At 40.8% G+C, this 15,833-nt stretch overlaps 1 protein-coding gene across 3 annotated transcripts in view; it reads left to right on the top strand.

Annotated features, from left to right (window-relative positions):
• The window catches only part of cadm1a (cell adhesion molecule 1a), a 389,469-nt gene that overhangs the window by 347,294 nt on the left and 26,342 nt on the right, over positions 1–15,833 (top strand). For 2 of the 3 annotated variants that reach the window (XM_056443457.1, XM_056443458.1), the window contains 2 exons: positions 2,181–2,261; positions 11,666–11,698. In XM_056443457.1, coding sequence (XP_056299432.1) covers positions 2,181–2,261; positions 11,666–11,698 — 114 coding nt within the window. The remainder of the gene's footprint in view (positions 1–2,180; positions 2,262–11,665; positions 11,699–15,833) is intronic. The other variant, XM_056443460.1, reaches the window with a different exon arrangement.

Below are 15,833 nucleotides of genomic sequence, written 5' to 3' on the forward strand. Positions count from 1 at the left end.
CCACTTCCTCCTCTGCGCAGTGCTCCTCGCGCCACCAAACGGGTGCACCTCCTTCTCCTCTGACCCGCAGCATCAGACAAACAGGTCATGACGGTGTTTGTCCCCTGACGTTGTTTTGTGATAATTCAACCACAACATTAGTGCTGCTGAAAACATGATGTCACAACTGGTCCGACGTTTCCTAAAAAAATAAACAAAAACTCACGAAATCCGTGATTTCAAAGCCTTGTCCAGCTGTTTACTGACGTTAGTTATGTTTAGAGAATAGAGAGAGAGAAGATAGGAGAGAGAGAGTATTCTTATTCCGTTCTATTTAACAGGGGCTAGTGTAGGATTTGCGTGGCCAGACTGAAAAAAAAATCATAAGGCCTCTCTTGTATTGTTCAGAGGTCCGGGCCTTAGTTTGAGGACCACTGCTCTTGGCTGTTGATGTCTATCAATATCGCTCATTTTGAAAATGACGTCAGAGGGCAATACGGATCCGTATCAGACCAGCGAGGAGGGCAATACGTGGCTGGCATGACGGCCCATTAGCCAATCAGAACGATTGTACTGTTGTTGCTATACAATAATTCATCTTTATTCATAAAGAAAATGTAAGCTAGCGGTCTGATGCTACCAGAGGAAACGCAGGTCAAGGACAGCATCATCAGTGTATTGCTGCTTATGCTTCAACTCTGTCAGAAAACATTTTTGGCAATGGGTGCCCTTTTTTTTGGTTTGAGCACCTGCCCCCCAAAATGTCTGTGCACGTGCCTGCATTGCACGCTGCTTGTAACTGCTACAAACAGCAGCTCTTCTATCTTCCGGACATCAGCTGCCTCACAATTCTCGACCCATACACTTTCGGCAACTTCTTATAACTAAAATATTTTTTTGCAGCACTTTTCAATAACCCTAAAACCTTATTCAGTCCAATCAGAGCAGCATGGGAGGTCTTTTAAAAAGCAACACTGCCCGCGGCTTCATATCAGTGCGGCACCACCACTTCAACAAAGAAAATGTCACTTTTGATATCTCCCCCTGGTCATTGTCAGAGTGGGGAGTCTAAGCTGGATAATGAATTAAAAAAGGAAAGGCTGTGGGAGGAAAAGTGCTTTCTTGTCGAAGTTTGTGTACGCTACAAACCTGCCTGATGCTGTTCATTTATTTCCGTGCCTCCGCCCAGGCAACAAATGTGGCCGGAGACATGATGTTGTCTGTCCGACCTTCCGGTCCCATTCTTCTGAACGTAATATCTCAGGGATGCCTGGAAGGGAATTTTCTTCAAATTTGGAACACACATCCACATGTTCAAGGATGAACTGGTTAGATGCTGGTCACTGTGACCTCACGCCTGCTCTATTCTCGTGAATGCAATATCTCAGGAACGAGGGGGGTATGTCTGCAATATTGTCGACTGGCCTTCAAGAGTGAACTGATTTAGATTTGGTGGTCAAAGGTCACTGTGACCTCACAAAACACGTTTTGGTCCATAACTTTAAGAAATGATAATTGCTGCAATGTCACGCAGTTTATCTAATCAGATTAAATGATGACGTGATGGCATTTTGGACAGTATACATACTATTGTTGTTCCCTTTGTTTTTTTGTGTGTGTATTATTTCCCTCCTCCTGTTTTTCGTGCACCATTTACTGTGTCATCGTGTTTGAGATTTTACATTTAATTGGGCTTTTTTGTTTCTGTTTTTGTATCCTCACCAACTTTGTTCTTGGATCTCCTCGGAGATATTAAAAATGCACAAACACGTTTGTTCGCCAAGACAGCTCGCTGCATAACAATGACGGCATAAGTACAACACCAGCATGTGTTACTCATCAGACATTTAATCACTTCTAACAAGCATGTGCGAGCAAGCATTGTCAGTATTTCATGTCGATGTAAGTAGACATAAAAGCGAGAAGCTCCCAACAAATCTTTGATCAGTTCAGTCGGTGCAAGACCAGACAATGTGTCATCATTGTGTGTACATACAGTATTTAATGCGCTGCCATTACCAATCCATCAACAGGTCTGCAGCCAGCCTTTAACGCTCACTCACACGGTGACACAGATTGAGCTGTTGGTTATGTATCAAACGACAAACGCATCGCTTCACCGTGACTTTACTTTATCTTCATGGCTTTTATACTCATTTGTTTCCCCCCTGTGTTTGTCATGTATGTGTCCTCTCATCCAGATGCTCCCTCCACTACCCCTATACCCACAACCACTACCACCACCATCACCACCACCATCTCCTTCCTTGAGGCCAATCCAGGTACAGTATCACACTCCCACAATCTGTCTGTTGTGTGTGTGTGTGTGTGTTTCCTTATCCCCCGCACAGCCATCAATCACTCCATGTATCTCCATCCTCATGCCATAGTGGAAGTCATATTCATATGTTCCTCTAACGATGGGTTTAGATCACCCAGGTGCTGTCATCATTCACCATTTTTTTTAAAGTTAATTCAAAATCAACTTTGAACTGGATTTTGTTTGTTTTGTCACACATATCAATCCCAAGATCAAGAAGTAACAGCCATGCTTTATAATAACTCAAAAGGGAAGAGGGGAAGTGTGCTTTTAAGCTTTTTTTATATCTCCCCCTGGCCACACCGTATGCTAAGCTAAGCTAACGTCCTGACGACGGCTTCATTCTTAAAGCTTCTCTAAACCATATTCAGAGCATTAGAGCACTTTTTTACACACGTGTTCTTAAAGCATTATAGTTTGTCGTTAAAGGTTGTGTTTACCGCGATAACAACGTCATTGCAGTCATTTTCTCTTCAGTTCCCTCATGTTTGACCCTTTGTCTGCATAGCGTTTCGCCGAGCTATACTTTAGCATTTTTTCCATGCTGTGTCCGCCATTTTGGTAGCTTCCTCTTGCATGCTTACAATCTGGCAGCTGCCACATTTTTATTCAAATTGATGCCCAGAAATGTCACAAACACAGCAAAATGAAAAGAAAAGAGAATATACATACAGAGGGCATGGTCAACGCAACACACACTTCTCGTGACTTCACTTTGTTTCTGAAGGAAAGTAGTAACCCTTCATATGGTTGCCAACAATGCCATTCAGTTCAGTTTATTTGTATAGCCCATTTTCACAAATTACAAATTTGTCTCAGAGTGAAATACAATCTATACACATAGACATCCCTGTCCCAATTGCCCCAACCATTGGCAATGTTTATTATGATTCTCTAATAAAAATGCAGTTCTTTAAGAAATAGGTTAACATGGAAACATGACAGATAAAAAGAGACTTTGATGAACCAACCTCATCGTTTGCAGTCACAAATTAGGAGTAATTACAGTGCTCCTCTTTTCAAATAAGCATGTGGGTGTGTACAGGTGTTTTTTCGATTGAGAGGACAAATAGTAGGCCAAGGCCCAGCTTGTGTTGTTTTGTTGTCAGTGTGCAACCCTCTCAGAGCAACCTGGTGGCTTTGTTCCCCAAATCCTTTCACAACAGGGTTTTCACAACTGGTTTATATTTTCCACGCACCAAACTGCAAACCTCTCCATCACACAAAAAATACATTCATTACGGTTGTAAATACTAGCGCGATCTCGCCTGGCATGGCATGATGGGAAAAGCTAAAGCAAACAAATAGAAGGCTGTGCACTATAAACCATGGATACCGGATTGGCGATGGCAAATGTACGAGTTTGATAATTGTTTTATAACATTTAGTCACTGCAGAAATAATAATTGCCTTTTTTTTATGAAACACATCGCTCATTCTTCGAGTAAATTATAGAGCATACTCTATGGGGTGCTCGGGTAGCAGTGGGGATGAACAATAACCAAACACGAGCACTTGGAAATTAGTCCCTTTTTGAAATTGGCAAATTTTATCTTGCTCTTTCAGAACTCTGGGCTATTGTGAGTGTAAATCTCCAAAGGGTGTAGATAAAAAACATCACTTCATGCCTCAACTCAGAAATCAGCCTGAGCCCCAAATGCAATCAAAGCCTCTCTGACAGACCGCTCAATTGGAACAAATCTCACGAGGCTGGCAGAAATCACAAGCATTGTGCTTGATTATGCCATCTGATTGGATTAAAGAGAATACCTATCCACGCAGACTGATAGCTCTTTTGCCTCAGATCAAAGAGTCTGGAGTCCGCACAGGCCTGTTCTGATTATCTCCATTTTGACTGATTAACACTTGGATCTCTGTTGGTTATTGCTAATTGGCCTGCTGAGGATAAAGGTAAATAATAATACCAATATGAACTTAATGTTACTCGGTGTAAATTAGACAATGAATACAGTGGGGAAAAATCAATGATACATTCACAAATACAAATAAACTAGATTACAATTACAAAAGAAAAGTAGTTTTTTGTAATATCTCATTTAAAGGAGCTGTAACATTCTGAGCATGAATATAGGAGCATACACCTATTAGGGAAGTAAAGATATCGTGGACTAATGTCTCTTTTGTGTGTTGTTATCCAAGCTTCTCCTCGCTGCGTTCAGATAGCAGCGCCGGTTGCGCTTGATTTTTAGTGCGTGTGAGCGCGGCGCACCGGGCCTCGCACAGCGTTGACAGCTCATAAAACCGTCATAGCAGCCAGATACCCGCCCTCAGATTAACACTTTTTGCTCTGTCGGCACTTTTGCAGTAGTTTGCTCTGCCAGCGCCGTTGGCACCGTTGTTGAGTCATCGAGAGGCAATCCGAATGCTCACAATCTCGAATCTTTGAGACAAATAATGGATTATTTCCTTTATGATGTAAGTAGTATTAGCGGACATGGTGGGCACTGTTTGAGATGTATTTCTAGCATCATTTGTATAATAAACAAATGCTTCCAACTATAATTATGCACTGCTATGAGCAGATTATAAAGCATTCTAATTATTCCTATAATGCATAAATATGTGTGTTGCAGAAAATGACTACCTATAGAATTTCTTATCATTTTTCTACAAAAGTGCATGCAAATCCAAAATGATAGCTCTGACTCTGCGTTCCACTCTACAACCACCTCCACACTTAATGGCAGAGTAAGATAAGACAGAAAATACTGAAACTGACTGTGTACAGCATGTTGGCGGGTTATTTCAGTCCCCAGTGAACAGGACGTGCGTTGAGATGTGTGGACTCCACCTGATAAAGCAAACCTAACGTCTTCAGTGCCAATATGTTCAGGTTAAAACAACCCACTTACAGTTTTCTTCCAGATGTCCTCTCTTTGCTTTCAACTATCAGAAGAATTCCATTATAACTGTGTATATAGATGGAAGGCAGACTCATATGGCAATAATTCGCTCTGCCAGTTGATTTCATTTACCCACAGCGTGCCGCCCACCGCCGAATGAGTGGGGTTGAGATTTTTTTCTATCTGTTACCCATTAGAGGGACAGAACAGAGCACTTTAAAAAAAAAAATCTATTCACAGCCCCAACACATGGCTCTTAAGTGCTTGGTCGGGTTCTGCAAGTGACATGGGGAAATGACAATTGCTATTTTCACGACTAAATACATTTCTTAATTGAGAAATCTTGCAAACCAAATCCTACAATTCAGAAGTATTATTAATTGCCATACATCGTCACCTTTTCGTATGCTCTTTGGGAGCTGAATGTTATGTTTCTCCTTTCTTACCGTCACTTTTCTTGTGTGCTTTGCTGCATTTTCTCTGGCATTTCTGTGTCAGTGTGGAGGAAAGATTGCTCACGTTCTCTTTACGGGCAGCAGTCTATTGCTTTAGTGGTCGTCGGGGCCAAAAGGAGGTCTTTTGCAAGACGCAAGACCAAAAGTAGAAATGCACTGCTGTCTTTTGTAGGGATTCAACGTTCATCCTCCCATATATTCAAGCTATCTCATTACCGCAGCTCTCTCTCTCCCTCTCTCTCCCTCATCAACACCATGTGACTAATCGTTCCCTAATTCCACACATCGCCCAATGAACAATGCCACATAAACCCTGAATGAGGAAAAAAGATAATAGATGTGTACCTGGTGCAAATAAAACAATCTTCGCCAGGCTAGCATTACGTTTAATTGATGAAGGACCATAAGCGGGGCTGACAACCAATTAATTTAACCCACAGAACAACAAAACCGGCAAGGAAGAAAAGGGAAACAAATATATTTTACTTTGGTCTGGGTTCTTAAATCACATAAAACACCATCTGGTGAAGCGTCTCCACCTCATATTGTCTGGACTGACACATGCACACAATGTGCCAGATAATGTGTGATATTGTTCCCACTTTGCTCGGTTTGATTCCTTGTCGTGTTTTAAAAGCGGCGCAGCCAACCTCAACTCATTTGAGTCGGGTCAACAGCAGCACAATAGGTGCCGTCATGTGACATGCAACCCTGAAAGAGCATCAATGATAGTATGGCTCTCAGCATCATGGGGAAGCGCATTGTCTTTTTAGAGGTGTAACTGCGCTCCACAATGACCAAAAATAGATGAAACTCCTATAAAAAGGGCCGGGAGGTAATCAGCCAGCTACAACATCTGAAAAGTAGCATCAGTGAAGACCATTTCTCTCTGATTTACACATATGCTTATAATTAGTACCGTACAGCTCCTAGACTATGTGGAGTGTGTTAAAATGTGTTAAAATAACTGCTAAATTGTACATCAAGCAGCCACCTCCTTTGCTGAAAAATTAAGCCAAGACCGAAGTGCCACTCAAGGCTGACTCACAATGCGACCCCCATGTTAAAATGTCCTACTTTTAACACGTTTACGAAATAACAGCTGTTATATAACTCAACTATTTTAATTCAATATCGTTAGCTAGGTCCTCTATGTGTCTATGAGTCACCTCAGCTCCACCAACCTCTTTGCCCAATTTCGGATTGAGTAGGATTTTAGTTTGCCTCAGTTCAAATTGAAAAGTGAAAGCAAGTTATTGACACCATACAACAACAAAAACGTTTAGTCGGTATATGCTGTAAATTACTCTGGATTCTAAAACAGCAAATTTCAACAGTTGTCAAAGGGTGAAATGTATTGTTGAAGAAAAGAGATGGGCTGCCCGTTTCAGATCTCTGTGGGAGACGGACAAGTTCTGAGATATGTAGGAAACCATAAACAAAAGCTGAGTAGGGAGGGCAGGTTCAAGAAAGTGGATCCGACAAAAAAGTAATCTCGCTGCCAGCGGGGACGCCCGGCAGCCTGTTGCCATTTTCAGCACCACGGGGTTCCACCTAATCCATTTCTGCCAATACAATTATGATTGGCATGCAGTTATCCCTGCATGTTGAGCTGGATGTCATGTCACAGGAAGTCACCAAAAGGGACCCATGGGGAAGTGTGGCAACTAGTAATGGAGCTGATGTGACGGCATCATAACTGTGAATGTCAGCGAGAACACTGCCGATGTCTCTGCTGACCTGTGAAGCTGGAGATGGTGGATGAGGAGGAGGCTGTTTAAAAATGGACAGGCAATCACTCAGCAGCAGACATACTGAATGGTCCCACATGGCTGCCACCCGCAGTGTAATGAGGGTTACCAGGCCATGCTGGCTTTCTGTTGACTGAGGCTTGCAGGGACAGAGGATTCATTTTAAATGTTAAAAAGCCCACCAACACGAGGGCAGCCATCGCATGGCCTCTGGACTATCCTGTTAAATTCAATGCCATGAAAATACAAAATACTCCAGTCACTCATTTCCTCATTTCTATTTAATGTGAGGCCTTTCTTCTTCTTTTTTTTCTACTTTTTTTTCTTTTCGTTTTTGGATAGTATCTTAATTTATAAAGTATACATCAGCACAGGTGTAGTATTCAATATATACCATCCAGTCGTTCTGAGGCCTTTCTTAATCGGCATGTACACTACCGTTCAAAAGTTTGGGGTCATCCAGACAACTTTGTGTCTTCCATGAAAACTCACTTTTATTGATCAAATGAATTGAAAATTGAATATAAAATATAGTCAAGACATTGACAAGGTTAGAAATAATGATTAATATTTGAAGTATTAATTTTGTTCTTCAAACTTCAAGCTCAAAGGAAGGCCAGTTGTAAAGCTTATATCACCAGCATAACTGTTTTCAGCTGTGCTAACATAATTGCACGGGTTTTCTAATCAGACATTAGTCTTCTAAGGCGATTAGCAAACACAATGTACCATTAGAACACTGGAGTGATAGTTGATGGAAATGGGCCTCTATACACCTATGGAGATATTTCATTAAAAACCAGACACTTCCACCTAGAATAGTCATTTACCACATTAACAATGTATAGTGTGTATTTTTGATTAATGTTATCTTTATTGAAAAAACTGTGCTTTGCTTTGAAAAATAAAGACATTTCTAAGTGAACCCAAACTTTTGAACGGTAGTGTACGTGTGTTCATGTAGGATCCAAGCACTGATCTTTATTTAGCCTTCATTGAGACAAGTATGCTGTTTTATTGTCCTTTTAATTGTTGGGATAAAGCTTCAGGGTCAACCCTTTAGATGTAGGGGCACAGTGTGTAGGATTTAGGCAGGGTTGGAGACCCGTGAATTGCCCTCTGGTATCTCTGTCTGTATCGTTGCTCCCTCAACAATGCCAAATGGCACTGTTTCATTCTCTGACATGACGGTTGGCATTATTTTGACATTACAGTTGTGTGTATTACATTCCTGTGTACTTAATTACTTTTCAAGAGCTTTTCAAATTAACAGGAAAACATTGAATCTAAATTAATTACGATAAATCTCAAAAATCATGAAAGACAATATACAAGAAGAAAGGTGGGAAAGTAAACAGGGTGGCTAATTAGAGGCTACAACATTTTAAAAAATTAACTCAGAAAAACCTTTGTAGAATACAATATATATAATCCAATAATGTACTTCTTGTGTGAGCACAACAGTGGTAACATATCACAGGGTGGCCTATCGTAAGACAAAAAGCGCCTAAAAAGTGAAATGAAAAAACTACAAAACATATATTTTAACCTACAATTCATCGCAAAACATCTGGGTAATAGGATTTAACTGTAACAAATCAAACGTATTGCTTTAAAGTTTACAACATAAATAATTTAATCTCCAAAGAAAACCACAAAATAGTGCCGATACTGACGATAACTTCAACACAGATGTAATAACTGTAGAATCTTTAAATATCAAATTGCTCCATAATGTAGAACGAGTTCAAAGCAGGCCACAAAAAACCAAAACATGCCAAGAATACTGTTGCTTCTAAAAGAATGTCAATGCAATTAATATGCAACTGCAAATATCAGCCATTATTGATAACTGGACAGCTAGCTTCCTGTTTGTTACATTAAATTGATACGGTAAACACATTTTGTACATTTCTCAATAATTGTGGTAGGTTGATTGGGTAGCTGGGCAGTTTATTGGTTGGCCTTGTCGCAAAGGATACTGATGATTTGATTCATTTAAAATCAGTTTAACGTGTGGTCATCTAAACTTGGGGTTACGGTCAAACTGCCTAACCTGCTTTATCTGGCTTTGAGTTCGAAGTACTTTGCACTTTAAGTATGAAAACCCTTTTTTCCTGCGGTGTGATTCAACCGAATGTGCACATACGTTGTCAGTGTAATGACTGGCCTGTGGCATTATTTAACACTGACTTGACTAAGCTACTCGAGGACCCGGTAGAGAAATGGGTCCTCAGAGGCCTCAGTAACTCTGAAACAGACTGAAAGCAGTCTCCCCTTGTGAGATGGTCCCCCCCATACCCTGAGCCTCCGGCGGCAAAGCCGAGGTGTGGCATTGGCCGACTGCTCCCCGAACAATTACACATACAGAGCACCATTCTCTCCAACACAAACATCAGTGTCCTAATAGCTTTCCGGCACTCTCTCATGTCTCCGCTGAGACAGAAGGCCAAAGAAACCTAAGGCACGCTAATGTACACTTAGCCTCTTGAAATAACATTACGGCATGTTGAAACCGTCCTATTTGAACACAATTTGCCTTTATGCCGATGATTTGAACACACGTCTGCACTTTTATCGTGTTAGAAATTGGCTCTCGTGCAGACGCACTTTGTTCTTCACTCGGAGAGCAATGATTTCGGACAGGCCCCATTTGTTGTTGTGCAAGCATCTCCATCAAAAGGGTTTTTAAATGGTATAAGTGTTTCTCCAGCACAGATGTCAGCCTGGGCAACGTGCGATCCCTGCTTCTGTTTCCCAGGAGTACAGTAGTCTGTAGTCTCAATGTAAGTAATGTTGGGTGGGATGGGAAGATGCCCAGGTCAAACAAACACTGGACTTTCACCCAGGAAGTTGATATCTGTGTCCCATTTGAAACTGAACCAATGTGGACTTATTTCACCATAGTATTATGTAACCTCTGTTCTCAGTGAAAAGGTTATTTAACATAACAAATGTACTTATTTTACCCCAAACTACAATCTTTTCCTCAACCTAACTTTGCAATTTTGTTGGAGAAATAAAACCGACCTTGGAAGCTTATTTTGAAAAGCGACTGTGTGAACATAACCAGCAGAAACTGTATGTTTCCATTTAACACAGAGATTTATTTTGAAAAGCGACTGTGTACATCACCAGCAGAAACTGTTTCCATTTAACACGGAGATTTATTTTGAAAAGCGACTGTGTGTACATAACAAGCAGAAACTGTATGTTTCCATTTAACACAGATTTATTTTGAAAAGCGACTGTACATAACGAGCAGAAACTGTATGTTTCCATTTAACAAAGAGATTTATTTTGAAAAGCGACTGTGTGTACATAACCAGCAGAAACTGTATGTTTCCATTTAACACAGAGATTTATTTTCAAAAGTGACTGTGTACATCACCAGCAGAAACTGTATGTTTCCATTTAACACAGATTTATTTTCAAAAGCGACTGTGTACATCACCAGCAGAAACTGTATGTTTCCATTTAACAGAGATTTATTTTGAAAAGCGACTGTGTACATAACGAGCAGAAACTGTATGTTTCCATTTAACACGGAGATTTATTTTGAAAAGCGACTGTGTACATCACCAGCAGAAACTATATTTCCATTTAACAGAGCTTTATTTTGAAAAGACACGGTGCTTGTACAACTGGCATGCAGTCTCTCACTCGCTCAGAACTGATGCTTGTGGGGCCCTTAGAGGGTCCGAGTTTGAAGCTTAGGGCCACTGGCCATACTGCCGTAATTGACGAGTTAGTTGCGTTGGAATAATCTTATTATACAACCGAGTTATCGCACCACTAAACACTTTTTACTTGAGTCGCTGCCACACAAAACACATCCCTTTGCAAATAGATGGTGAAGCGTTTTCCAAGTCATACACACGGATACACGAGGACACTGCACAATCATTTCCTCTTGATAGTTTGTCTTTTCTCCCAACCAAAGCTGCCTAAACAAGTGATAATAGTCTCTCCCATATCTCCTCAAGCAGTAGCCCCCCCCCCCCCCCCTCCCCTCTGAGTGGAACGTCCAGTGTGTGCAATGGAAAGTGTATTTGTGTGTCTGTAAGCTTATGTTTATCTCTGCACTGCCTTTGGTTCCCTTTGATTTCCCTTCAGCCTCATGTCTTTTGTCATGTTCTGGTCTTCTGAATGCTTGCTTATGGGTGTCATTTGTTTTCTCCCCCTGCCCCGCTCCCTCCCTCCCTGCCTCCTCCCCACTTCTCTTTTATTTGCATGCTGTTCCTCCTGTTCCACACCTCCCTCCTCAACTGCCATGTCCTGTCCTTGTGTGCTCAGACACTGGGCCCAGCACTGAACCTGCAGCTCATGGTTGGTATCTCTACTTTTCCTCTTTATGTCTTCTCTTTTTTTTTTACTTGTACGCTATCTCCGCAGCATGCTGACTGTTACTCTTGCACAGTTGACCCTCACAACGGGCAATATCGCCTGTGTGCCAGTTGTTTATTGATCCAGCTGATCTCAGAGCTGTCAAGGAACAGTCGGGCTGTTTTGTCGTTTTTGCTGCATTAATTGTGCCAAAAAGATGATTATGTCACATACTGTCACTGCATACAAGAGCCATGCATAGCATTCGAAAATCATTTTTTTTTTTTTTTAAAGGCCTCTCATACTCTCATGGACCTGCATTTGTGGAATGGTTGCACCAACTAACCAATTACAGTGCTCCCCTGAAGGTGTCACAGAGGAATAAAACCCACTCGGAGGCCAGCACTGATTATATCAACAGCATGAAATGATTCTGTGTGGAGGCAAAAATAGACCTCATTTACCCGTTTTCATTCATTTGAATGAAGATGATATGCATCATTTTCCCATTTGGCCTCATTTGCATCCCTTTTTTCCATTATTTTGTGGCAGCAGTTTCATAATTAGTGTGAACAAATCCATGAACGCTTGGTCACAAACTTTCTATTAAGCATGTGCTCGCTGTTGCTCCATCAGGAACATTTTTAACTGACCTCCTTTTGCTATAAATGTCAAATTATAAGGGCTGTGCAGCTAAAAAAAGGGAGCTATGGGCCCCCCCCCCCCCCCCCCCCCGTGTGCGGTTATTTATCCATCCAACCAAACATTATCCTATGCCTACCTGGGGCGGGGAAAGCAGGTTTATCAGGGTAGTCGAGGATAACTTCTTAAGAAAGGTGTCCAGGAGGCATCCAGATCAGATGCCCGAACCACCTCCAGTGAACCCTTTTTGATGCAAGGGTGTAGCGGCTTCGAGCTCCCTCCGGATGTTTGAGCTCCTCAACTTATCTCTTAGGCTGAACCCAGTCACTCCACCAGAAAGGACACTATCCTCCCCGAGCTGCGCCTTGGGATGCAGACTCGGTGAGAAGGGACAACCTTGAACAACCCTTGGGTTATTCGTTCCAACACAATGATAGATGGATGTGTATATATAGGCAGACCAAACATACATGCTGATTGAATAACTACAAATCATAAGAACATGGAAAAGGTTTGGCAAGGATACTTGGTTGTCATTAAAAAAAAGTAGCATTTTTATAATTTCGTTGCTTTGTTAGTTTATTACCTTCGCATTGAAAATGCGGAAGGTTATGTTTTGATCGCCGCGTATTTATTTATTTATTTATTTGTATGCGTGTTATTCGCATAACAAAAAAGGTTTTAAACCGAATCGCATGAAATTTGGTGGGATGATTGGTTATTATCCGGGGACCATTTGATTAGATTTTGGGATCAATCGGGTCAAAGGTCAAGGTCATGGAAAGGTCAAAATCTTCTTTTTACCATAGCACGGTACATTTTTATCCAATTGGCATGCAACTAATGCCAAAATGTTCATAATTCAATGCCCTATCTTGTGATATGCGAAGGTATGCGCTCTACCGAGTGCCCATTCTAGTTTTCAATGGAATGGTCAGATTTGATCAACATAAAAGATTGGGCCAGATGTGCTCGGGGCTCGCTGCGGCATGCGAGTGCCCTACAGAACCGTAAGCATCCATCTTATCTTTTTAAATGATACTATGGGATGATTCACACTTTCAAGAGGATCAGTTTACAAGTAAAAGGGATGGAGGCAAATGCAATTTGAATTGTTTGTTTTACAATTCATGGCTTGAGTCATAGTGCCTCTTGTACTGAGGGTTTTACAATTAAATTAGCCTTTTTAACTAATTTTACAATCAGAATCCAATCTACTGATATTTTGGAACACGATGTACCCGATACCATTTTAATAATACTTTCATCAAATAACTATGATTGCCGGTGAGCCCTTTTCTTTGTTCTTGCAAGGGTTTTCTTACTTATTTTGTGCACACAGTATTACAATACCTATGCTGTGATAAAACAGAAATATCCCTCTTAACAACTTTTTTTCAATCGATTCATAGGAAGTTAGGTTTAGGCAACATAATACTTAGTGAGGAAAAGAGCATGGTTGATGTTAAATTATTCTTACCGTCCCGTTATCATGCAATATCAGAGAGTAGATGATTTAATTATATTTTGAAGCACCTTGTTGCATAAATGCCAAAGCAAATAAAAACAAGTTTCATCGACAGTAATGCTTAATGATGGTACGTTCATCTTGATATCTCACGTTTCAAAGATATTTTCTAATTTATGCATGCATGAATTGAATTAATGATGTAATCAGCATAAATTGGCATGTTTAATAAATCACACTGATGGTGTCGGGATGTGAGGCAGTTGAAGTGCCTCCTGACACGGTGTTGATTTCTTGTGTCAGACAGAGACGCCCGCAGCAGTCGCAAGGCTCTCTCCCTGTAAATGATGTTGGCAGCTTGTATTGGCCAGGCCACAGATGCTTTATTCTCCTATTTGTGAGATTTGTTGTCAACATTTATGAGTTTTTGAATGGTTTCCCCAGATGCTGTACTGTATCTCAGCGGTTCATAAGCGTTTAGCTGCGCCTTGAAATCCTGTTCTTCCTCTCTGGTGCAGCAGTCAAGTGAAAACGTGGGAGTGCGGCAACGGAGGACGCACACACACAATGAACAGAGATTCATACGAGAGGCTGGATGTTGCATGTAGTGAAGCTTGACATTTTACTTGAAATGTTGAACTAATTGCAATAAATAGATACTGCCTAGATTCACGATAGTATTAAGTTGCGTGACAAATCTTAATATCTTTCACAGAGTTCAAAATATGATCTATTAAACTGACTTATTTATCTATCTAATTTGTCACATCTTAAAGACATATCCATCTTCAGTCCGAATAAACAACATGGCTGCTCCATTTTTATTTTATTTTTTAGTTAAAGAATTAACCAATAAAAGAAATCAAAGAATCAAATATCTGTTACAATGGAAATGATGACGTCATCTGTGAGGTGTGGGGGAGGAGCTACTTTTTTTTCCTTCTTTTTTGAACCGCGCTGGGCTCTCTCCCCCGAGACCTGCTTGTCAGGGGCTGATGGCCCAGAGAACATAGCTCCCAAGATCACTGAGACACTCAAACTCCTTCTTATATTTTGTGTGCAATGTGTTTTTCACAATATTCAAAATGGTGGAAAATCTAAGTAGGCGGAACTTAATGCTCTGATTGACTTTTCTGTAGTGCAGACATAACTGGACATGTGTGCCATAGTTCTAGTCAATTAGTCAGAGGTGGGGTGCTCTATAGGTGTTCTTAAATCACAAACACAGCTTTTGGATCAAACGAGATAAAAAAATGTAGCACCAAAATTTGATTTTTAGAAGTAAATTGAAAATATACAGTATCACCAACCATGTTCGCCGCTGTAATCTATATAATAACATCTGATCAAATAATAACGTTAAAAACAATTTGTGAAATGTGAAAGAGCTCTGGGTGATGAACCTACAGAGAATAGAGCAGATCTGGTCCCTCGACTTTACAGAGCGATGACGTGAGCTTCAGCTCAGCGTGTCTCGCTCCAGCTGTCCAACCCACAACTTTACTGTTCAGGTTCACTGTCACATTTCGGGGGTTTTTTGGTTGCAGCGGGCAGCTGCTTTCAGTGAAAAAGCTCTGATAAACCCACTGCACACATGCAGAGACTAGCTGGTGAACATTGTGCAGCCTGTCGTATATAAAGAGCCAGATATCTCCCCGGACGAGCTGTTAGAGATCAACAACATAGCGAGGAGAAAGTAAATATTACACTTACGTTAACCAAGGGAATTATAATGATGCTCTGTCTCTGATGGATGTGTAAATAAGCGACCTTTGCTAATGCGTTCGTCATACCAACTAAAAAGGTGATGACAAATGTTGTTTGTTGTTTGGCCAATTAAGGCAGTTATGCAGGTTAAAAACAAGCCTATTGTTTTGGCTTCTGCTCGAAATAACATACCCAGACAAAAAAACGGTGTATCTATGCAACCACAAAGGCTTTTTAAATAATGTTGGTGTTATAATAAAAGGCAACACATTTTGTTAAGATTTATAAATATTTGTATATATGTTACTGGTTAAGAGTAAT

The sequence above is a fragment of the Pseudoliparis swirei genome, chromosome 3 (genome assembly GCF_029220125.1).
Source record: "Pseudoliparis swirei isolate HS2019 ecotype Mariana Trench chromosome 3, NWPU_hadal_v1, whole genome shotgun sequence".
Classification (NCBI taxonomy): domain Eukaryota; kingdom Metazoa; phylum Chordata; class Actinopteri; order Perciformes; family Liparidae; genus Pseudoliparis; species Pseudoliparis swirei.